The sequence below is a fragment of the Bombina bombina genome, chromosome 6, assembly GCF_027579735.1.
Source record: "Bombina bombina isolate aBomBom1 chromosome 6, aBomBom1.pri, whole genome shotgun sequence".
Taxonomy (NCBI): domain Eukaryota; kingdom Metazoa; phylum Chordata; class Amphibia; order Anura; family Bombinatoridae; genus Bombina; species Bombina bombina.
Window position 1 is genome coordinate 1,145,815,633 of NC_069504.1, and position 26,413 is coordinate 1,145,842,045.

Consider the following 26,413-nt stretch of genomic DNA (forward strand, 5'->3'; position numbering starts at 1 on the left):
GACAGTGTAACATACTGTGGGTGAGTCTGTGACAGTGTAACATATCGTGTGTGAGTCAGTGACAGTGTAACATATCGTGTGTGAGTCTGTGACAGTGTAACATACTGTGGGCGAGTCTGTGACAGTGTAACATACCGTGTGAGAGTCAGTGACAGTGTAACATATCGTGTGTGAGTCTGTGACAGTGTAACATACTGTAGGTGAGTCTGTGACAGTGTAACATACTGTGGGTGAGTCTGTGACAGTGTAACATATCGTGTGTGAGTCAGTGACAGTGTAACATATCGTGTGTGAGTCTGTGACAGTGTAACATACTGTGGGCGAGTCTGTGACAGTGTAACATACCGTGTGAGAGTCAGTGACAGTGTAACATATCGTGTGTGAGTCTGTGACAGTGTAACATACTGTAGGTGAGTCTGTGACAGTGTAACATACTGTGGGTGAGTCTGTGACAGTGTAACATATCGTGTGTGAGTCAGTGACAGTGTAACATATCGTGTGTGAGTCTGTGACAGTGTAACATACTGTGGGCGAGTCTGTGACAGTGTAACATATCGTGTGTGAGTCAGTGACAGTGTAACATACAGTGTGTGTGTCAGTGACAGTGTAACATACAGTGTGTGAGTCAGTGACAGTGTAACATACAGTGTGTGAGTCAGTGACAGTGTAACATACAGTGTGTGAGTCAGTGACAGTGTAACATACAGTGTGTGAGTCAGTGACAGTGTAACATACAGTGTGTGAGTCAGTGACAGTGTAACATACAGTGTGTAAGTCAGTGACAGTGTAACATACTGTGGGTGAGTCTGTGACAGTGTAACATACAGTGTGTGAGTCTGTGACAGTGTAACATACAGTGTGTGAGTCAGTGACAGTGTAACATACTGTGGGTGAGTCTGTGACAGTGTAACATATCGTGTGTGAGTCAGTGACAGTGTAACATACAGTGTGTGAGTCAGTGACAGTGTAACATACAGTGTGTGAGTCAGTGACAGTGTAACATACTGTGGGTGAGTCTGTGACAGTGTAACATACAGTGTGTGAGTCTGTGACAGTGTAACATATCGTGTGTGAGTTGGTAAGAGAGTAAAATACTGTGTGTGAGTCGGAAAGAGTGTAACATACAGTGTGCGAGTCTGTGACAGTGTAACATACAGTGTGTGAGTCAGTGACAGTGTAACATATCGTGTGAGTCGGTAAGAGAGTAAAAACATAATTTATGCTTACCTGATAAATTCCTTTCTTCTGTTGTGTGATCAGTCCACGGGTCATCATTACTTCTGGGATATAACTCCTCCCCAACAGGAAATGCAAGAGGATTCACCCAGCAGAGCTGCATATAGCTCCTCCCCTCTACGTCAGTCCCAGTCATTCGACCAAGAATCAACGAGAAAGGAGTAACCAAGGGTGAAGTGGTGACTGGAGTATAATTTTAAAAAAATATTTACCTGCCTTAAAACAGGGCGGGCCGTGGACTGATCACACAACAGAAGAAAGGAATTTATCAGGTAAGCATAAATTATGTTTTCTTCTGTTATGTGTGATCAGTCCACGGGTCATCATTACTTCTGGGATACCAATACCAAAGCAAAAGTACACGGATGACGGGAGGGGTAGGCAGGCTCATTATACAGAAGGAACCACTGCCTGAAGAACCTTTCTCCCAAAAATAGCCTCCGAAGAAGCAAAAGTGTCAAATTTGTAAAATTTGGAAAAAGTATGAAGCGAAGACCAAGTTGCAGCCTTGCAAATCTGTTCAACAGAGGCCTCATTCTTAAAGGCCCAAGTGGAAGCCACAGCTCTAGTGGAGTGAGCTGTAATTCTTTCAGGAGGCTGCTGTCCAGCAGTCTCATAGGCTAAACGTATTATGCTACGAAGCCAAAAAGAGAGAGAGGTAGCAGAAGCTTTTTGACCTCTCCTCTGTCCAGAGTAAACGACAAACAAGGAAGAAGTTTGGCGAAAATCTTTAGTTGCCTGCAAGTAGAACTTGAGGGCACGAACTACATCCAGATTGTGTAAAAGACGTTCCTTCTTTGAAGAAGGATTTGGACACAAGGATGGGACAACAATCTCTTGATTGATGTTCCTGTTAGTGACTACCTTAGGTAAGAACCCAGGTTTAGTACGCAGAACTACCTTGTCTGAGTGAAAAATCAGATAAGGGGAATCACAATGTAAGGCTGATAACTCAGAGACTCTTCGAGCCGAGGAAATAGCCATTAAAAACAGAACTTTCCAAGATAACATTTTTATATCAATGGAATGAAGGGGTTCAAACGGAACACCCTGTAAAACGTTAAGAACTAAGTTTAAACTCCATGGTGGAGCAACAGCTTTAAACACAGGTTTGATCCTAGCTAAAGCCTGACAAAAGGACTGGACGTCTGGATTTTCTGACAGACGTCTGTGTAACAAGATGGACAGAGCTGAAATCTGTCCCTTTAATGAACTAGCTGATAAACCCTTTTCTAAACCTTCTTGTAGAAAAGACAATATCCTAGCGATCCTAACCTTACTCCAGGAGTAACCTTTGGATTCGCACCAGTATAGGTATTTCCGCCATATTTTATGGTAAATCCTTCTGGTAACAGGCTTCCTAGCCTGAATCAGGGTATCAATAACCGACTCAGAAAAACCACGTTTTGATAAAATCAAGCGTTCAATTTCCAAGCAGTCAGCTTCAGAGAAGTTAGATTTTGATGTTTGAATGGACCCTGTATCAGAAGGTCCTGTCTTAGAGGTAGAGACCAAGGCGGACAGGATGACATGTCCACTAGATCTGCATACCAAGTCCTGCGTGGCCAAGCAGGTGCTATTAGAATTACTGATGCTCTCTCCTGTTTGATTTTGGCAATCAATCGAGGAAGCAGCGGGAAGGGTGGAAACACATAAGCCATCCTGAAGTTCCAAGGTGCTGTCAAAGCATCTATCAGAACTGCTCCCGGATCCCTGGATCTGGACCCGTAGCGAGGAAGTTTGGCGTTCTGGCGAGACGCCATGAGATCTATCTCTGGTTTGCCCCAACGTCGAAGTATTTGGGCAAAGACCTCCGGATGAAGTTCCCACTCCCCCGGATGAAGAGTCTGGCGACTCAAGAAATCCGCCTCCCAGTTCTCCACTCCCGGGATGTGGATTGCTGACAGGTGGCAAGAGTGAGACTCTGCCCAGCGAATTATCTTTGATACTTCCATCATTGCTAGGGAGCTTCTTGTCCCTCCCTGATGGTTGATGTAAGCTACAGTCGTGATGTTGTCCGACTGAAACCTGATGAACCCCCGAGTTATTAACTGGGGCCAAGCCAGAAGGGCATTGAGAACTGCTCTCAATTCCAGAATGTTTATTGGAAGGAGACTCTCCTCCTGATTCCATAGTCCCTGAGCCTTCAGAGAATTCCAGACAGCGCCCCAACCTAGTAGGCTGGCGTCTGTTGTTACAATTGTCCAGTCTGGCCTGCTGAATGGCATCCCCCTGGACAGGTGTGGCCGATGAAGCCACCATAGAAGAGAATTTCTGGTCTCTTGATTCAAATTCAGAGTAGGGGACAAATCTGAGTAATCCCCATTCCACTGACTTAGCATGCATAATTGCAGCGGTCTGAGGTGTAGGCGTGCAAAGGGTACTATGTCCATTGCCGCTACCATTAAGCCGATCACCTCCATGCATTGAGCTACTGACGGGTGTTGAATGGAATGAAGGACGCGGCATGCATTTTGAAGTTTTGTTAACCTGTCTTCTGTCAGGTAAATCTTCATTTCTACAGAATCTATAAGAGTCCCCAAGAATGGAACTCTTGTGAGAGGAAAGAGAGAACTCTTCTTTTCGTTCACTTTCCATCCATGCGACCTTAGAAATGCCAGAACTAACTCTGTATGAGACTTGGCAGTTTGAAAGCTTGAAGCTTGTATTAGAATGTCGTCTAGGTACGGAGCTACCGAAATCCCTCGCGGTCTTACCATAAGTCCCGAGTGGTGGCGTCTATTGGAAACATCTTTCTAAATATTGGAGGGGGTGAGAACGGCACACCGGGTCTATCCCACTCCTTAGTAACAATTTCAGTTAGTCTCTTAGGTATAGGAAAAACGTCAGTACTCGCCGGTACCGCAAAGTATTTATCCAACCTACACAGTTTCTCTGGTATTGCAACAGTGTTACAATCGTTGAGAGCTGCTAAGACCTCCCCTAGTAGTACACGGAGGTTCTCCAATTTAAATTTAAAATTTGAAATATCTGAGTCCAATCTGTTTGGATCAGAACCGTCACCCACAGAATGAAGCTCTCCGTCCTCATGCTCTGCGAGCTGTGACGCAGTATCAGACATGGCCCTAGCATTGTCAGCGCACTCTGTTCTCACCCCAGAGTGATCACGCTTGCCTCTTAGTTCAGGTAATTTAGACAAAACTTCAGTCATAACAGTAGCCATATCTTGTAATGTTATCTGTAATGGCCGCCCAGATGTACTGGGCGCCAAAATATCACGCACCTCCCTGGCGGGAGATGCAGGTACTGTCGCGTGAGGCGAGTTAGTCGGCATAACTCTCCCCTCGCTGTTTGGTGAAATTTGTTCACATTGTACAGATTGACTTTTATTTAAAGTAGCATCAATACAGTTAGTACATAAATTTCTATTGGGCTCCACCTTGGCATTGGAACAAATGACACAGATATCTTCCTCTGAGTCAGACATGTTTAACACACTAGCAAAAAAACTTACAACTTGGTTATAATCTTTTTTAGCAAAAAAAAAAAAAAAAAAAAAACGCACTGTGCCTCAAAGAGGTACTAACGATTAAATGACAGTTGAAATAATGAACTGAAAAACAGTTATTGCATCAAACTTTAAAACAACCCAACTTTTAGCAAAGGTTTGTTCCCATTAGTAAAAAACAACACTAATTAAATTTGTACATAAGAAACCAAAACAACGTTTTTTATACACAGTCACTATAAGAATTCTCACAGCTCTGCTGAGAGAATTTACCTCCCTTCAAAGAAGTTTGAAGACCCCTGAGATCTGTCAGAGATGAACCGGATCATGCAGGAAATATAAAAGTAGCTGACTGGAATTTTTTGATGCGTAGCAAAGAGCGCCAAAAACGGCCCCTCCCTCTCCCACACAGCAGTGAAGAGAAACGAAACTGTCACAATTAAAGCAAAAAACTGCCAAGTGGAAAATAATGCCCAAATATTTATTCACACAGTACCTCAGCAATGTAAACGATTCTACATTCCAGCAAAAACGTTTAACATGAGAATAGTTATTAAAAGGATTAGTGACCTTTAACACAGTAGTTCCGGTGAAATACCATCCCCAGAATACTGAAGTGTATACATACATGTCATTTTAACGGTATGGCAGGCTTTTCTCATCAATTCCATTCAGAAAATAAAAACTGCCACATACCTCAATGCAGATTCATCTGCCCGCTGTCCCCTGATCTGAAGCCTTTACCTCCCTCAGATGGTCGAGAACAGCAATATGATCTTAACGACTCCGGTTAAAATCATAGTAAAAAATCTCTGTCAGATTCTTCCTCAAACTCTGCCAGAGAAGTAATAACACGCTCCGGTGCTATTTTAAAATAACAAACTTTTGATTGAAGTCATAAAAACTAAGTATAATCACCATAGTCCTCTCACACATCCTATCTAGTCGTTGGGTGCAAGAGAATGACTGGGACTGACGTAGAGGGGAGGAGCTATATGCAGCTCTGCTGGGTGAATCCTCTTGCATTTCCTGTTGGGGAGGAGTTATATCCCAGAAGTAATGATGACCCGTGGACTGATCACACATAACAGAAGAAATACTGTGTGTGAGTCTGTGACAGTGTAACATATCATGTGTGAGTCAGTGACAGTGTAACATACAGTGTGTGAGTCTGTGACAGTGTAACATACAGTGTGTGAGTCAGTGACAGTGTAACATACAGTGTGTGTGTCAGTGACAGTGTAACATACAGTGTGTGAGTCAGTGACAGTGTAACATACAGTGTGTGAGTCTGTGACAGTGTAACATACAGTGTGTGAGTCTGTGACAGTGTAACATACAGTGTGTGAGTCAGTGACAGTGTAACATACAGTGTGTGTGTCAGTGACAGTGTAACATACAGTGTGTGAGTCAGTGACAGTGTAACATACAGTGTGTGAGTCAGTGACAGTGTAACATACAGTGTGTGAGTCAGTGACAGTGTAACATATCGTGTGTGAGTCTGTGACAGTGTAACATACAGTGTGTGAGTCAGTGACAGTGTAACATACAGTGTGTGAGTCAGTGACAGTGTAACATACAATGTGTGAGTCGGTAAGAGAGTAACATACTGTGTGTGAGTCTGTGACAGTGTAACATACAGTATGTGAGTCCGTGACAGTTTAACATACAGTGTGTGAGTCAGTGACAGTGTAACATACAGTGTGTGAGTCGGTAAGAGAGTAACATACAGTGTGTGAGTCTGTGACAGTGTAACATACAGTGTGTGAGTCAGTGACAGTGTAACATACAGTGTGTGAGTCAGTGACAGTGTAACATACAGTGTGTGAGTCTGTGACAGTGTAACATACAGTGTGTGAGTCAGTGACAGTGTAACATACAGTGTGTGAGTCAGTGACAGTGTAACATACAGTGTGTGAGTCAGTGACAGTGTAACATATCGTGTGTGAGTCTGTGACAGTGTAACATACTGTGGGTGAGTCAGTGACAGTGTAACATACTGTGTGTGAGTTGTCTTTAACTGAATAAACAATCATATATTACTTTGTGAGACAGAAACACTAACATTCAGTGTGTAAAGTTCACATGGAGATAGTTTATTTTACTGCAATATCAGCAGTAAAACGTCCGGACAACGTCAGACATGGTTATATTATTTTTGCACTAAGTATAGTTTTATTTGTTTTGTCTGTGGATCTGCAATAAATAGGATCATTTAGTGTATAACTCTAATAACATATGAATTTATCATTACTTTCACATGATCTGACGTGTGCTTAGTACGATTTCCATGCGGCACATTCAGAAGTCAGTTATTTATGTACGGTGAAGACAGTAACAATACATAAGGGAACTGTGCCACCCTTACAGTCAGAGACTCGGTCATATGGTAAGGGTGGGGCCATCAGCTAAGTATTTTATATTTACATGAAACACATTTTTTTCTTTCAGATTCAGAAAGAGCACTTTCCAATTTGCTTCTATTATCAACTTTGTTTTGCTATCTTGGTAAACTGTGTTCAAAAGGATACCTAGGTAGGATCAGGAGCTGCGGATCGGTGGCTACACGGATATGCCTCATGTTATTGGCTCACCTAAAGCATTCAGCTAGCTCCCAGTAGTGGCTTGCTGCTTCTTCAACAAAGGATACCAAGAGAAGGCAAATTAGCTGATTAAAACGGTATTCTCTGTCTAAAAAATGAAAGAAAAAAACTGGGTTTCATGTCCCTTTAAAAAAAAGAAAAAGAATTCTGCATTTCTACGAAGAGACTGGGGGAGGAGAGGCACTCACAGATTTGCCTTGAAGACCTTGCGGGGTAACTGGCTGCAGTGTCAGTCCTGCTGGCATTGACCTTCTGTCGGGCTGCAGAAACACAAGATGTCACACAGTAAATGTTAAGCTCCTTGTGATTGTGCATCATGCTGACCACTTACTGCACTTGCAGAAAAGTCAGGGGATAAACCAGCTTTACTGTGATGCACAAGCACATTGTAATTGTCATAAGGCAAACGGCTGCTCGTGTGCATGGGACCTACCTAGGAAGTAAATACAATAACATAGAAGTACATGGTGACATATCTAGGGAAAGCCAGGACTGAATATAATGTAATACGCTATGGCAAAATCTCTGCTGGTATCAGCTCCAACCACTTCAAAAAATACTCAAAATAAACTAGTGCTGCGGAATCTGTTGGCGCGCCACAAATAACCGATACTTATAATATAGCATACATTTATACAGTGACAGCACCGCTATTCCTTTACATTTATACAGTGACAGCACCGCTATTCCTTTACAGTTATACAGTGAGAGCACTGCTATTCCTTTACATTTAATACAATAATTCACTGATGTGTGAAGAGGAGTATGTGAACTCCCTGACTTATGCTCTCTAAAGTTATTTAAAAAAATGTTTATAAATAAATGAAAGCATTCTAAGACTCAGGTGCTGGGATTCCTTTTATTATTAATAGTAATAGGAATTAAGCATAGCTGATTCTTGTCATCTGTCAACATCAGATTAATTATATTTAAGTAACTAGTACAACTTCATTCATTTTGTGAGAGGTATTATTATGTAGTGCGCTAGAGATCACTTAATGAGAGGTATTATTATGTAGTGCTCTAGAGATCACTTCCTGAGAGGTATTATTATGTAGTGCCCTAGAGATCACTTAATGAGAGGTATTATTATGTAGTGCCCTAGAGATCACTTCCTGAGAGGTATTATTATGTAGTGCCCTAGAGATCACTTCCCGAGAGGTATTATTATGTAGTGCCCTAGAGATCACTTCCTGAGAGGTATTATGTAGTGCCCTAGAGATCACTTCCTGAGAGGTATTATTATGTAGTGCCCTAGAGATCACTTCCTGAGAGGTATTATGTAGTGCCTTAGAGATCACTTCCTGAGAGGTATTATTATGTAGTGCCCTAGAGATCACTTCCTGAGAGGTATTATTATGTAGTGCCCTAGAGATCACTTCCTGAGAGGTATTATTATGTAGTGCCCTAGAGATCACTTCCTGAGAGGTATTATGTAGTGCCCTAGAGATCACTTCCTGAGAGGTATTATTATGTAGTGCCCTAGAGATCACTTCCTGAGAGGTATTATTATGTAGTGCCTTAGAGATCACTTCCTGAGAGGTATTATTATGTAGTGCCCTAGAGATCACTTCCTGAGAGGTATTATTATGTAGTACCCTAGAGATCACATCCTGAGAGGTATTATGTAGTGCCCTAGAGATCACTTCCTGAGAGGTATTATTATGTAGTGCCCTAGAGATCACTTCCTGAGAGGAATTATTATGTAGTGCCCTAGAGATCACTTCCTGAGAGGTATTATTATGTAGTGCCCTAGAGATCACTTCCTGAGAGGTATTATTATGTAGTGCTCTAGAGATCACTTCCTGAGAGGTATTATTATGTAGTGCTCTAGAGATCACTTCCTGAGAGGTATTATTATGTAGTGCCCTAGAGATCACTTCCTGAGAGGTATTATGTAGTGCCCTAGAGATCACTTCCTGAGAGGTATTATTATGTAGTGCCCTAGAGATCACTTCCTGAGAGGTATTATTATGTAGTGCCTTAGAGATCACTTCCTGAGAGGTATTATGTAGTGCCCTAGAGATCACTTCCTGAGAGGTATTAAGTAGTGCCTTAGAGATCACTTTCTGAGAGGTATTATGTAGTGCGCTAGAGATCACTTCCTGAGAGGTATTATTATGTAGTGCCCTAGAGATCACTTCCTGAGAGGTATTATTATGTAGTGCCTTAGAGATCACTTCCTGAGAGGTATTATTATGTAGTGCCTTAGAGATCACTTCCTGAGAGGTATTATGTGGTGCCCTAGAGATCACTTCCTGAGAGGTATTATTATGTAGTGCCCTAGAGATCACTTCCTGAGAGGTATTATTATGTAGTGCCCTAGAGATCACTTCCTGAGAGGTATTATTATGTAGTGCCCTAGAGATCACTTCCTGAGAGTTATTATTATGTAGTGCCCTAGAGATCACTTCCTGAGAGGTATTATTATGTAGTGCCCTAGAGATCACTTCCTGAGAGGTATTATGTAGTGCCCTAGAGATCACTTCCTGAGAGGTATTATTATGTAGTGCCCTAGAGATCACATCCTGAGAGGTATTATTATGTAGTGCCCTAGAGATCACTTCCTGAGAGGTATTATTATGTAGTGCCCTAGAGATCACTTCCTGAGAGGTATTATGTAGTGCCCTAGAGATCACTTCCTGAGAGGTATTATGTAGTGCCCTAGAGATCACTTCCTGAGAGGTATTATGTAGTGCCCTAGAGATCACTTCCTGAGAGGTATTATTATGTAGTGCCCTAGAGATCACATCCTGAGAGGTATTATTATGTAGTGCCCTAGAGATCACTTCCTGAGAGTTATTATGTAGTGCCCTAGAGATCACTTCCTGAGAGGTATTATTATGTAGTGCCCTAGAGATCACTTCCTGAGAGTTATTATTATGTAGTGCCCTAGAGATCACTTCCTGAGAGGTATTATTATGTAGTGCCCTAGAGATCACTTCCTGAGAGGTATTATTATGTAGTGCCCCAGAGATCACTTCCTGAGAGGTATTATGTAGTGCCCTAGAGATCACTTCCTGAGAGTTATTATGTAGTGCCCTAGAGATCACTTCCTGAGAGGTATTATTATGTAGTGCTCTAGAGATCACTTCCTGAGAGGTATTATGTAGTGCCTTAGAGATCACTTCCTGAGAGGTATTATTATGTAGTGCCCTAGAGATCACTTCCTGAGAGGTATTATTATGCAGTGCCCTAGAGATCACTTCCTGAGAGGTATTATTATGTAGTGCCCTAGAGATCACTTCCTGAGAGGTATTATGTAGTGCCCTAGAGATCACTTCCTGAGAGGTATTATGTAGTGCCCTAGAGATCACTTCCTGAGAGGTATTATTATGTAGTGCGCTAGAGATCACTTCCTGAGAGGTATTATTATGTAGTGCCTTAGAGATCACTTCCTGAGAGGTATTATTATGTAGTGCCCTAGAGATCACTTCCTGAGAGGTATTATTATGTAGTGCCCTAGAGATCACTTCCTGAGAGGTATTATTATGTAGTGCCCTAGAGATCACTTCCTGAGAGGTATTATGTAGTGCCCTAGAGATCACTTCCTGAGAGGTATTATGTAGTGCCCTAGAGATCACTTCCTGAGAGGTATTATTATGTAGTGCCCTAGAGATCACTTCCTGAGAGGTATTATTAAGTAGTGCCCTAGAGATCACTTTCTGAGAGGTATTATTATGTAGTGCCCTAGAGATCACTTCCTGAGAGTTATTATGTAGTGCCCTAGAGATCACTTCCTGAGAGGTATTATTATGTGGTGCCCTAGAGATCCCTTCCTGAGAGGTATTATTATGTGGTGCCTTAGAGATCACTTCCTGAGAGGTATTATGTAGTGCCCTAGAGATCACTTCCCGAGAGGTATTATTATGTAGTGCCCTAGAGATCACTTCCTGAGAGGTATTATGTAGTGCCCTAGAGATCACTTCCTGAGAGGTATTATGTAGTGCCCTAGAGATCACTTCCTGAGAGGTATTAACATGTAGTGCTCTAGAGATCACTTCCTGAGAGGTATTATGTAGTGCCCTAGAGATCACTTCCCGAAAGGTATTATTATGTAGTGCCCTAGAGATCACTTCCTGAGAGGTATTATGTAGTGCCCTAGAGATCACTTCCTGAGAGGTATTATGTAGTGCCCTTGAGATCACTCCCTGAGAGGTATTATTATGTAGTGCCCTAGAGATCACTTCCTGAGAGGTATTATTATGTAGTGCCCTAGAGATCACTTCCTGAGAGGTATTATTATGTAGTGCCCTAGAGATCACTTCCTGAGAGGTATTATTATGTAGTGCCCTAGAGATCACTTCCTGAGAGGTATTATTATGTAGTGCCCCAGAGATCACTTCCTGAGAGGTATTATTATGTAGTGCCCTAGAGATCACTTCCTGAGAGGTATTATTATGTAGTGCCCCAGAGATCAGTTTCTGAGAGGTATTATTATGTAGTGCCCTAGAGATCACTTCCTGAGAGGTATTATTATGTAGTGCCCTAGAGATCACTTCCTGAGAGGTATTATTATGTAGTGCCCTAGAGATCACTTCCTGAGAGGTATTATGTAGTGCGCTAGAGATCACTTCCTGAGAGGTATTATGTAGTGCCCTAGAGATTACTTCCTGAGAGGTATTATTATGTAGTGCCCTAGAGATCACTTCCTGAGAGGTATTATTATGTAGTGCCCTAGAGATCACTTCCTGAGAGGTATTATTATGTAGTGCCCTAGAGATCACTTTCCTGAGAGGTATTATAAGTAGTGGCCATAGAGATCACTTAATGAGAGGTATTATTATGTAGTGCCCTAGAGATCACTTTCTGAGAGTGTATTATTATGTATTGCCACTAGAGATCACTTCCTGAGAGGTATTATTATGTTATGCCCTAGAGATCACTTCTCTGAGAGGTATTATTATGTAGTGCGCTAGAGAGTCACTGCCTTGAGAGGTATTATTATGTAGTGCTCTAGAGATCACTTCCTGAGAGGTATTATTCATGAGATGCTCTTAGAGATTACATCCTTAGAGGTATTATTATGTAGTGCCGAGAGATCACATCCTGAGAGGTATTATTAGTAGTTGCCCTAGAGATCTACTTAATGAGAGCTATTATGTAGTGCCCTAGAGATACTTCTGAGAGGTATTATTATGTAGTGCCCTAGAGATCACTTCCTGAGAGGTATTATGTAGTGCCCTAGAGATCACTTCCTGAGAGGTATTATTATGTAGTGCCCTAGAGATCACTTCCTGAGAGGTATTATTATGTAGTGCCCTAGAGATCACTTCCTGAGAGGTATTATTATGTAGTGCCCTAGAGATCACTTCCTGAGAGGTATTATTATGTAGTGCCCTAGAGATCACTTCCTGAGAGGTATTATATGTAGTGCCCTAGAGATCACTTCCTGAGAGGTATTATTGTAGTGCCCTAGAGATCACTTCCTGAGAGGTATTATTATGTAGTGCCCTAGAGATCACTTCCTGAGAGGTATTATATGTAGTGCCCTAGAGATCACTTCCTGAGAGGTATTATTATGTAGTGCCCTAGAGATCACTTCCTGAGAGGTATTATTATGTAGTGCCCTAGAGATCACTTCCTGAGAGGTATTATTATGTAGTGCCCTAGAGATCACTTCCTGAGAGGTATTATTATGTAGTGCCCTAGAGATCACTTCCTGAGAGGTATTATTATGTAGTGCCCTAGAGATCACTTCCTGAGAGGTATTATTATGTAGTGCCCTAGAGATCACTTCCTGAGAGGTATTATTATGTAGTGCCCTAGAGATCACTTCCGGAGAGGTATTATTATGTAGTGCCCTAGAGATCACTTCCTGAGAGTTATTATGTAGTGCCCTAGAGATCACTTCCTGAGAGGTATTATGTAGTGCCCTAGAGATCACTTCCTGAGAGGTATTATTATGTAGTGCCCTAGAGATCACTTCCTGAGAGGTATTATTATGTAGTGCCCTAGAGATCACTTCCTGAGAGGTATTATTATGTAGTGCCCTAGAGATCACTTCTGAGAGGTATTATTATGTAGTGCCCTAGAGATCACTTCCTGAGAGGTATTATTATGTAGTGCCTAGAGATCACTTCATGAGAGGTATTATTATGTAGTGACCTAGAGATCACTTCCTGAGAGGTATTATTATGTAGTGCCTAGAGATCACTTCCTGAGAGGTATTATTATGTAGTGCCCTAGAGATCACTTCCTGAGAGGTATTATGTAGTGCCCTAGAGATCACTTCCTGAGAGGTATTATTATGTAGTGCCCTAGAGATCACTTCCTGAGAGGTATTATATGTAGTAGCCCTAGAGATCACTTCCTGAGAGGTATTATTATGTAGTGCCCTAGAGATCACTTCCTGAGAGGTATTATTATGTAGTGCCCTAGAGATCACTTCCTGAGAGGTATTATTATGTAGTGCCCTAGAGATCACTTCCTGAGAGGTATTATGTAGTGCCCTAGAGATCACTTCCTGAGAGGTATTATTATGTAGTGCCCTAGAGATCACTTCCTGAGAGGTATTATTATGTAGTGCCCTAGAGATCACTTCCTGAGAGGTATTATTATGTAGTGCCCTAGAGATCACTTCCTGAGAGGTATTTATGTAGTGCCCTAGAGATCACTTCCTGAGAGGTATTATTATGTAGTGCCCTAGAGATCACTTCCTGAGAGGTATTATTATGTAGTGCCCTAGAGATCACTTCCTGAGAGGTATTATTATGTAGTGCCCTAGAGATCACATCCTGAGAGGTATTATTATGTAGTGCCCTAGAGATCACTTCCTGAGAGTTTATTATGTAGTGCCCTAGAGATCACTTCCTGAGAGGTATTATATGTAGTGCCCTAGAGATCACTTCCTGAGAGTTATTATTATGTAGTGCCCTAGAGATCACTTCCTGAGAGGTATTATTATGTAGTGCCCTAGAGATCACTTCCTGAGAGGTATTATTATGTAGTGCCCCAAGAGATCACTTCCTGAGAGGTATTATGTAGTGCCCTAGAGATCACTTCCCTGAGAGGTTATTATGTAGTGCCCTAGAGATCACTTCCTGAGAGGTATTATTATGTAGTTGCCCTAGAGATCACTTCCCTGAGAGGTATTATGTAGTGCCTTAGAGATCACTTCCTGAGAGGTATTATTATGTAGTCCCTAGAGATCACTTCCTGAGAGGTATTATTATGCAGTGCCCTAGAGATCACTTCCTGAGAGGTATTATTATGTAGTGCCCTAGAGATCACTTCCTGAGAGGTATTATGTAGTGCCCTAGAGATCACTTCCTGAGAGGTATATTATGTAGTGCCCTAGAGATCACTTCCTGAGAGGTATTATTATGTAGTGCGCTAGAGATCACTTCCTGAGAGGTATTATTATGTAGTGCCTTAGAGATCACTTCCTGAGAGGTATTATTAGTGCCCTAGAGATCACTTCCTGAGAGGTATTAATATGTAGTGCCCTAGAGATCACTTCCTGAGAGGTATTATTATGTAGTGCCCTAGAGATCACTTCCTGGAGAGGTATTATGTAGAGCCCCTAGAGATCAACTTCCTGAGAGGTATTAATGTAGTGCCCTAGAGATCAATTCTGAGAGGTATTATTATGTAGTGCCCTAGAGATCCACTTCCTGAGAGGTATTATTAAGTAGTCGCCTAGAGATCACTTTCTGAGAGGTATTATTATGTAGTGCCCTAGAGATCACTTCCTGAGAGTTATTATGTAGTGCCCTAGAGATCCACTTCCTGAGAGGTATTATTATGTAGGTGCCCTAGAGATCCCTTCCTGAGAGGTAATTATATGTTGGTGCCCTTAGAGATCACTTCCTGAGAGGTATTATGTAGTGTCCCTAGAGATCAGCTTCCCGAGAGGTATTATTATGTAGTGCCCTAGAGATCACTTCCTGAGAGGTATTATATGTAGTGCCCTAGAGATCACTTCCTTGAGAGGTATTATTGTAGTGTCCCTAGAGATCACTTCCTGAGAGGTATTATTAACATGTAGTGCTCTAGAGATCACTTCCTGAGAGGTATTATGTAGTGCCCTAGAGATCACTTTCCCGAAAGGTATTATTATGTAGTGCACTAGAGATCACTTCTGAGAGGTATTATAGTAGTGCCCTAGAGATCACTTCCCTGAGAGGTATTATGTAGTGCCCTTGAGATCACTCCCTGAGAGGGTATTATTATGTAGTGCCCTATGAGATCACTTCCTGAGAGGTAGTTATTATGTAGTGCCCTAGAGATCACATCCAGAGAGGTCTTATTATGTAGTGCCGCTAGAGATGCACTTCCGTGAGAGGTATTATTATGTAGTGCCCTAGAGATCACTTCCTGAGAGGTATTATTATGTAGTGCCCCAGAGATCACTTCCTGAGAGGTATTATTATGTAGTGCCCTAGAGATCACTTCCTGAGAGGTATTATTATGTAGTGCCCAAGAGATCAGTTTCTGAGAGGTATATTATGTAGTGCGCCTAGAGATCACGTTCCTGAGAGGTATTATGTAGTGCCCTAGAGATCACTGTCCTGAGAGGTTTATTATGGTAGTGCCCTAGAGTATCACTTCCTGAGAGGTATTTATGTAGTGCGCTAGAGATCACTTCCTGAGAGGTATTATGTAGTGCCCTAGAGATTACTTCCTGAGAGGTATTATTATGTAGTGCCCTAGAGATCACTTCCTGAGAGGTATTATGTAGTGCTCTAGAGATCACTTCCTGAGAGGTATTATTATGTAGTGCCCTAGAGATCACTTCCTGAGAGGTATTATTATGTAGTGCCATAGAGATCACTTCCTGAGAGGTATTATTATGTAGTGCCCTAGAGATCACTTCCTGAGAGGTATTATTATGTAGTGCCCTAGAGATCACTTCCTGAGAGGTATTATTATGTAGTGCCCTAGAGATCACTTCCTGAGAGGTATTATTATGTAGTGCGCTAGAGATCACTTCCTGAGAGGTATTATTATGTAGTGCCCTAGAGATCACTTCCTGAGAGGTATTATTATGTAGTGCTCTAGAGATCACTTCCTGAGAGGTATTATTATGTAGTGCCCTAGAGATCACTTCCTGAGAGGTATTATTATGTAGTGCCCTAGAGATCACTTCCTGAGAGGTATTATTATGTAGTGCCCTAGAGATCAGTTTCTGAGAGGTATTATTATGTAGTGCCCTAGAGATCACTTCCTGAGAGGTATTATTATGTAGTGCCCTAGAGATCACTTCCTGAGAGGTATTATTATGTAGTGCCCTAGAGATCACTTCCTGAGAGGTATTATTATGTAGTGCTCTAGAGATCACTTCCTGAGAGGTATTATTATGTAGTGCCCTAGAGATTACTTCCTGAGAGGTATTATGTAGTGCCCTAGAGATCACTTCCTGAGAGGTATTAAGTAGTGCCCTAGAGATCACTTCCTGAGAGCTATTATGTAGTGCCCTAGAGATCACTTCCTGAGAGGTATTATTATGTAGTGCCCTAGAGATCACTTCCTGAGAGGTATTATGTAGTGCCCTAGAGATCACTTCCTGAGAGGTATTATTATGTAGTGCCCTAGAGATCACTTCCCGAGAGGTATTATTATGTAGTGCCCTAGAGATCACTTCCTGAGAGGTATTATTATGTAGTGCCCTAGAGATCACTTCCTGAGAGGTATTATTATGTAGTGCCCTAGAGATCACTTCCTGAGAGGTATTATCATGTAGTGCCCTAGAGATCACTTCCTGAGAGGTATTATTATGTAGTGCTCTAGAGATCACTTCCTGAGAGGTATTATGTAGTGTCTTAGAGATCACTTCCTGAGAGGTATTATTAGGTAGTGCCCTAGAGATCACTTCCTGAGAGGTATTATGTAGTGCTCTAGAGATCACTTCCTGAGAGGTATTATTATGTAGTGCCCTAGAGATCACTTCCTGAGAGGTATTATTATGTAGTGCTCTATAGATCACTTCCTGAGAGGTATTATTATGTAGTGCCCTAGAGATCACTTCCTGAGAGGTATTATGTAGTGCTCTAGAGATCACTTCCTGAGAGGTATTATTATGTAGTGCCCTAGAGATCCCTTCCTGAGAGGTATTATGTAGTGCTCTAGAGATCACTTCCTGAGAGGTATTATTATGTAGTGCCCTAGAGATCACTTCCTGAGAGGTATTATGTAGTGCTCTAGAGATCACTTCCTGAGAGGTATTATTATGTAGTGCCCTAGAGATCCCTTCCTGAGAGGTATTATTATGTAGTGCTCTATAGATCACTTCCTGAGAGGTATTATTATGTAGTGCCCTAGAGATCACTTCCTGAGAGGTATTATGTAGTGCGCTAGAGATCACTTTCTGAGAGGTATTATTATGTAGTGCCCTAGAGATCACTTCCTGAGAGGTATTATTATGTAGTGCGCTAGAGATCACTTAATGAGAGGTATTATGTAGTACCCTAGAGATCACTTCCTGAGAGGTATTATTATGTAGTACCCTAGAGATCACTTCCTGAGAGGTATTATTATGTAGTACCCTAGAGATCACTTCCTGAGAGGTATTATTATGTAGTGCCCTAGAGATCACTTCCTGAGAGGTATTATTATGTAGTACCCTAGAGATCACTTCCTGAGAGTTATTATGTAGTGCCCTAGAGATCACTTCCTGAGAGGTATTATTATGTAGTGCCCTAGAGATCACTTCCTGAGAGGTATTATGTAGTGCCCTAGAGATCACTTCCCGAGAGGTATTATTATGTAGTGCGCTAGAGATCACTTAATGAGAGGTATTGTGTAGTGCGCTAGATATCACTTTCTGAGAGGTATTATTATGTAGTGCCCTAGAGATCACTTCCTGAGAGGTATTATTATGTAGTGCGCTAGAGATCACTTAATGAGAGGTATTATGTAGTACCCTAGAGATCACTTCCTGAGAGGTATTATTATGTAGTGCCCTAGAGATCACATCCTGAGAGGTATTATTATGTGGTGCGCTAGAGATCACTTCCTGAGAGGTATTATTATGTAGTGCCCTAGAGATCACTTTCTGAGAGGTATTATTATGTAGTACCCTAGAGATCACTTAATGAGAGGTATTATGTAGTACCCTAGAGATCACTTCCTGATAGGTATTATTATGTAGTGCCCTAGAGATCACTTCCTGAGAGGTATTATTATGTAGTGCCCTAGAGATCACTTCCTGAGAGGTATTATTATGTAGTGCCCTAGAGATCACTTCCTGAGAGGTATTATGTAGTGCCCTAGAGATCACTTCCTGAGAGGTATTATTATGTAGTGCTCTAGAGATCACTTCCTGAGAGGTATTATTATGTAGTGCCCTAGAGATCACTTCCTGAGAGGTATTATGTAGTACCCTAGAGATCACTTCCTGAGAGGTATTATTATGTAGTGCCCTAGAGATCACTTCCTGAGAGGTATTATTATGTAGTGCCCTAGAGATCACTTCCTGAGAGGTATTATGTAGTGCCCTAGAGATCACTTCCTGAGAGGTATTATTATGTAGTGCTCTAGAGATCACTTCCTGAGAGGTATTATTATGTAGTGCCCTAGAGATCACTTCCTGAGAGGTATTATTATGTAGTGCCCTAGAGATCACTTCCTGAGAGGTATTATTATGTAGTGCCCTAGAGATCACTTCCCGAGAGGTATTATTATGTAGTGCCCTAGAGATCACTTCCTGAGAGGTATTATGTAGTGCCCTAGAGATCACTTCCCGAGAGGTATTATCATGTAGTGCCCTAGAGATCACTTCCTGAGAGGTATTATTATGTAGTGCCCTAGAGATCACTTCCTGAGAGGTATTATTATGTAGTGCCCTAGAGATCACATCCTGAGAGGTATTATTATGTAGTGCCCTAGAGATCACTTCCCGAGAGGTATTATTATGTAGTGCGCTAGAGATCACTTAATGAGAGGTATTATTATGTAGTGCCCTAGAGATCACTTCCTGAGAGGTATTATTATGTAGTGACCTAGAGATCACTTCCTGAGAGGTATTATGTAGTGCCCTAGAGATCACTTCCTGAGAGGTATTATTATGTAGTGCCCTAGAGATCACTTCCTGAGAGGTATTATTATGTAGTGCCCCAGAGATCAGTTTCTGAGAGGTATTATTATGTAGTGCCCTAGAGATCACTTCCTGAGAGGTATTATGTAGTACCCTAGAGATCACTTCCTGAGAGGTATTATTATGTAGTGCCCTAGAGATCACTTCCTGAGAGGTATTATTATGTAGTGCCCTAGAGATCACTTCCTGAGAGGTATTATGTAGTACCCTAGAGATCACTTCCTGAGAGGTATTATTATGTAGTGCCCTAGAGATCACTTCCTGAGAGGTATTATTATGTAGTGCGCTAGAGATCACTTCCTGAGAGGTATTATTATGTAGTGCCCTAGAGATCACTTCCTGAGAGGTATTATTATGTAGTGCGCTAGAGATCACTTAATGAGAGGTATTATTATGTAGTGCCCTAGAGATCACTTCCTGAGAGGTATTATTATGTAGTGCCCTAGAGATCACTTCCTGAGAGGTATTATTATGTAGTGCCCTAGAGATCACTTCCCGAGAGGTATTATTATGTAGTGCGCTAGAGATCACTTCCCGAGAGGTATTATTATGTAGTGCGCTAGAGATCACTTCCTGAGAGGTATTATGTAGTGCCCTAGAGATCACTTCCTGAGAGGTATTATTATGTAGTGCCCTAGAGATCACTTCCTGAGAGGTATTATTATGTAGTGCCCTAGAGATCACTTCCTGAGAGGTATTATTATGTAGTGCCCTAGAGATCACTTCCTGAGAGGTATTATTATGTAGTGCCCTAGAGATCACTTCCCGAGAGGTATTATTATGTAGTGCCCTAGAGATCACTTCCCGAGAGGTATTATGTAGTGCCCTAGAGATCACTTCCTGAGAGGTATTATTATGTAGTGCCCTAGAGATCACTTCCTGAGAGGTATTATGTAGTGCGCTAGAGATCACTTCCTGAGAGGTATTATTATGTAGTGACCTAGAGATCACTTCCTGAGAGGTATTATTATGTAGTGCGCTAGAGATCACTTAATGAGAGGTATTATGTAGTACCCTAGAGATCACTTCCTGAGAGGTATTATTATGTAGTGCTCTAGAGATCACTTCCTGAGAGGTATTATTATGTAGTGCGCTAGAGATCACTTAATGAGAGGTATTATGTAGTACCCTAGAGATCACTTCCTGAGAGGTATTATTATGTAGTGACCTAGAGATCACTTCCTGAGAGTTATTATTATGTAGTGCCCTAGAGATCACATCCTGAGAGGTATTATTATGTAGTGCCCTAGAGATCACTTCCTGAGAGGTATTATGTAGTGCCCTAGAGATCACTTCCTGAGAGGTATTATTATGTAGTGCCCTAGAGATCACTTCCCGAGAGGTATTATGTAGTGCCCTAGAGATCACTTCCTGAGAGGTATTATGTAGTGCGCTAGAGATCACTTCCTGAGAGGTATTATTATGTAGTGCGCTAGAGATCACTTAATGAGAGGTATTATGTAGTACCCTAGAGATCACTTCCTGAGAGGTATTATTATGTAGTGCCCTAGAGATCACTTCCTGAGAGGTATTATGTAGTGCGCTAGAGATCACTTCCTGAGAGGTATTATTATGTAGTGCGCTAGAGATCACTTAATGAGAGGTATTATGTAGTACCCTAGAGATCACTTCCTGAGAGGTATTATTATGTAGTGCCCTAGAGATCACTTCCTGAGAGGTATTATTATGTAGTGCCCTAGAGATCACTTAATGAGAGGTATTATTATGTAGTGCCCTAGAGATCACTTCCTGAGAGGTATTATTATGTAGTGCCCTAGAGATCACTTCCTGAGAGGTATTATTATGTAGTGCCCTAGAGATCACTTAATGAGAGGTATTATTATGTAGTGCCCTAGAGATCACTTCCTGAGAGGTATTATTATGTAGTGCCCTAGAGATCACTTCCTGAGAGGTATTATGTAGTGCCCTAGAGATCACTTCCTGAGAGGTATTATGTAGTGCCCTAGAGATCACTTCCTGAGAGGTATTATTATGTAGTACCCTAGAGATCACTTCCTGAGAGGTATTATGTAGTGCCCTAGAGATCACTTCCTGAGAGTTATTATGTAGTACCCTAGAGATCACTTCCTGAGAGGTATTATTATGTAGTGCTCTAGAGATCACTTCCTGAGAGGTATTATGTAGTGCGCTAGAGATCACTTAATGAGAGGTATTATGTAGTGCCCTAGCGATCACTTCCTGAGAGGTATTATGTAGTGCCCTAGCGATCACTTCCTGAGAGGTATTATGTAGTGCCCTAGAGATCACTTCCTGAGAGGTATTATTATGTAGTACCCTAGAGATCACTTCCTGAGAGGTATTATGTAGTGCGCTAGAGATCACTTAATGAGAGGTATTATGTAGTGCCTTAGAGATTGCTTCCTTAGGAACAGATTAACACACACACCTGATGGGAAGGAAATACTGATAAGAACTAATATTCATGACTAATCCCAAAATATCCCCACCAGGTAAGGTCTGCAACAGCCAGTACCAGCATCACAACGTAACAAACATTCAGCAATTGTTTATTTCCCAATGTGCTACACTCCGGTTTGTACCAAGGAGGTAGCACAATCTGGTGATCTCTCTTCAGGGGAAAGACAACAGTTTATTCTCCTATTAGTATTTTGTGACTTTCTAACCATTTCTCTGGTAAACATTAAACTGCATAGAAAATGAAACAATATATTACCTTATTGGGTTGTGACTTTTGCTTCCGCTCCAGGGTGATGTCACCTCTTTGTATTGGAGATGACACTTCTGATCGGTACGCTCGATGGGGGGAGTATGTGTGATAACCAGAGATAGACCCGTGGGAAGGGGAGAGAGGAATCGAATGTAACATTTGCTCAGAGATATGAACCATTGTTTTGGGACTAGTGAGAGACGCATGACGGCGAAGCGTAGTCTGCTTATTATAAAACTGACGCTGCTGCCATTCGTATAGCTGCCACATAGTGTCATCCCTAATAGACCTCCTTTTTTCTTCAGCTGGTACCAAAGTTCGATCATAACCTGTTCCTGTAGTGCTGCAAAGGCTCTCTGGACGTGGTTTGGGGTTGCGTGGCATGGTTCTGTAGCCTTCTGGGTAACGTGGCACAACCTGAGCATGGTAACTTGGCATATTCCTGGGCAACGTCTGGTATGATGGCACACTGAAACAAAAGAATGTAATGATCATCTACTTTTAAGAAATAAATATTTTATTATGCAGCCAAACTCCCCAGCAAGATGAAAATAATTTGTAAAAAGCATTAGGGACAAATTAAATGCTGCGGACACTTACTGACATGCAGAAACATTAGGCTCCAATCAATGGGTTAAGAACTAACAAAATAGACAAAAGCTAAACTGGAGCACAGACTATTATTGCTACCCACAGAAAGTGTCTCCTATCTAGTACAAATGGTAACACTACTTGATTCAACCTGAAATTATCTGCATTTGTATTGTCCATAAAATTAGGTAGAAATAGCAATTATAATAAGAACTAAATTAAGATAATTGTGTACACAGCCTTTGTTTGTAGCCAGAGGTTCCCAATGAAACAGCAATTATAGGGTTATTTGCAGCAAGCACATCACAAAGTCTGCAAGAGATTGTTGCAGTCAGATAACCGCTGGGTGTTCAGGCTGTAGTTGAGCAACTACTTCTTCTCTATAAAAGAAGTGTGGTCCTGCCAGACTACATCTCACAACAAACAACGATAATCTGGTGTCACTGAATTTGCTATACGATAGTGAAGATATGGTGATATGAGAGATCCAGACAAACTTACCCTCGGCTTTCCTCTTCTGTGGCTCGGTCCCGCTGAGTTCTAATCCACTGTTCTAGTTGCAGCAGAGAGTTCGTTCTCTGGATGGTTCTGTCAGGCTCCACTGTCCTCTGGTGATCTGCACCATCCATCTCGGAGAAGTTTTGGTCCATGACTTTGTTTTCAGGGCCATTTACGTGTAAAGATCTATACTGTGCAGTGTTTGCTGCCAAAATCTCATAATCAGATGTAGAGTACTGATATCTTACACTGTTTATTTTGGTTAATGGCCTATCTTGTCCCTCTTTCTGAAAGCCATACCTCTCCGCTTCCCGAGCCTTTTTTTCCTCCAGTTTGCCAATTTCCTTGTTTCTCTGGTTGTTATTGGGCTCTGGCCTGATCAACAGCTTGTGATTTGCTACATGGTTTATTTCCTGTGGGGCTAAATTCTCACATTTGGTCACATCAACTCTAAATGAGGGCAACAAGAACATAAGCAATGCAAATATAAGTAACGCATCTAACATGAATAATTACATCAATGTGCCATGTTACAGCTGTGAGATCTATGGTTTTACAGCGCTGTACGTACAGCCATTAAATCAGGCAGAGCTCTGTAAACATAAAGATCTTGTGTCACCATAGTGGTGAGAATCCCTATGGATTGTACTAAATTAAGTTTCGGCTCAGTTTGCACTCTCTCTAATATAACTGGATGGGTCAGCACGCCTATAAACACATTTACACCATAACTGGATGGGTCAGCACGCCTATAAACACATTTACACCATAACTGGATGGGTCAGCACGCCTATAAACACATTTACACCATAACTGAATGGGTCAGCACACCTATAACACATTTACACCATAACTGGATGAGTCAGCACACCTATAACACATTTACACCATAACTGGATGGGTCAGCACGCCTATAACACATTTACACCATAACTGGATGGGTCAGCATGCCTATAAACACATTTACACCATAACTGGATGGGTCAGCATGCCTATAAACACATTTACACCATAACTGGTTGGGTCAGCACACCTATAACACATTTACACCATAACTGGTTGGGTCAGCACACCTATAACACATTTACACCATAACTGGATGAGTCAGCACACCTATAACACATTTACACCATAACTGGATGGGTCAGCACGCCTATAACACATTTACACCATAACTGGATGGGTCAGCACACCTATAACACATTTACACCATAACTGGATGGGTCAGCACACCTATAACACATTTACACCATAACTGGATGGGTCAGCACGCCTATAAACACATTTACACCATAACTGGATGGGTCAGCACACCTATAAACACATTTACACCATAACTGGATGGGTCAGCACGCCTATAAACACATTTACACCATAACTGGATGGGTCAGCACACCTATAAACACATTTACACCATAACTGGATGGGTCAGCACGCCTATAAACACATTTACACCATAACTGGATGGGTCAGCACACCTATAAACACATTTACACCATAACTGGATGGGTCAGCACGCCTATAAACACATTTACACCATAACTGGATGGGTCAGCACACCTATAACACATTTACACCATAACTGGTTGGGTCAGCACACCATTAACACATTTACACCATAACTGGATGGGTCAGCATGCCTATAAACACATTTACACCATAACTGGATGGGTCAGCACGCCTATAAACACATTTACACCATAACTGGATGGGTCAGCACGCCTATAAACACATTTACACCATAACTGGATGGGTCAGCACACCTATAACACATTTACACCGTAACTGGATGGGTCAGCACACCTATAACACATTTACACCGTAACTGGATGGGTCAGCACACCTATAACACATTTACACCGTAACTGGATGGGTCAGCACACCTATAACACATTTACACCATAACTGGATGGGTCAGCACACCTATAACACATTTACACCATAACTGGATGGGTCAGCACACCTATAACACATTTACACCGTAACTGGATGGGTCAGCACACCTATAACACATTTACACCATAACTGGATGGGTCAGCACACCTATAACACATTTACACCGTAACTGGATGGGTCAGCACACCTATAACACATTTACACCATAACTGGATGGGTCAGCACACCTATAAACACATTTACACCATAACTGGATGGGTCAGCACGCCTTTAACACATTTACACCATAACTGGATGGGTCAGCACACCTATAACACATTTACACCATAACTGGATGGGTCAGCACACCTATAACACATTTACACCATAACTGGATGGATCAGCACGCCTATAAACACATTTACACCATAACTGGATGGGTCAGCACACCTATAACACATTTACACCGTAACTGGATGGGTCAGCACACCTATAACACATTTACACCATAACTGGATGGGTCAGCACACCTATAACACATTTACACCATAACTGGATGGGTCAGCACACCTATAACACATTTACACCATAACTGGATGAGTCAGCACACCTATAACACATTTACACCATAACTGGATGGGTCAGCACACCTATAACACATTTACACCATAACTGGATGGGTCAGCACACCTATAACACATTTACACCATAACTGGATGGGTCAGCACGCCTATAAACACATTTACACCATAACTGGATGGGTCAGCACACCATTAACACATTTACACCATAACTGGATGGGTCAGCACACCATTAACACATTTACACCATAACTGGATGGGTCAGCACGCCTATAAACACATTTACACCATAACTGGATGGGTCAGCACACCTATAACACATTTACACCATAACTGGATGGGTCAGCACGCCTATAAACACATTTACACCATAACTGGATGGGTCAGCACGTTTACACCATAACTGGATGGGTCAGCACACCATTAACACATTTACACCATAACTGGATGGGTCAGCACACCATTAACACATTTACACCATAACTGGATGGGTCAGCACACCTATAACACATTTACACCATAACTGGATGGGTCAGCACACCTATAACACATTTACACCATAACTGGATGGGTCAGCACACCTATAACACATTTACACCATAACTGGATGAGTCAGCACACCTATAACACATTTACACCATAACTGGATGGGTCAGCACGCCTATAAACACATTTACACCATAACTGTATGAGTCAGCACACCTATAACACATTTACACCATAACTGTATGAGTCAGCACACCTATAACACATTTACACTATAACTGGATGGGTCAGCACGCCTATAAACACATTTACACCATAACTGGATGGGTCAGCACACCTATAACCCAT

At 41.8% G+C, this 26,413-nt stretch overlaps 1 protein-coding gene across 2 annotated transcripts in view; it reads right to left on the reverse strand.

Annotated features, from left to right (window-relative positions):
- PLEKHA5 (pleckstrin homology domain containing A5) overlaps positions 1-26,413 on the reverse strand; it is a 1,264,477-nt gene that overhangs the window by 393,004 nt on the left and 845,060 nt on the right. For both annotated transcript variants that reach the window (XM_053719122.1, XM_053719123.1), the window contains exons 10-12: positions 23,127-23,573; positions 22,041-22,503; positions 7,497-7,568 (exon numbers count right to left, since the gene is read on the reverse strand). In XM_053719122.1, the coding sequence (XP_053575097.1) occupies positions 7,497-7,568; positions 22,041-22,503; positions 23,127-23,573 (982 nt within the window). The remainder of the gene's footprint in view (positions 1-7,496; positions 7,569-22,040; positions 22,504-23,126; positions 23,574-26,413) is intronic.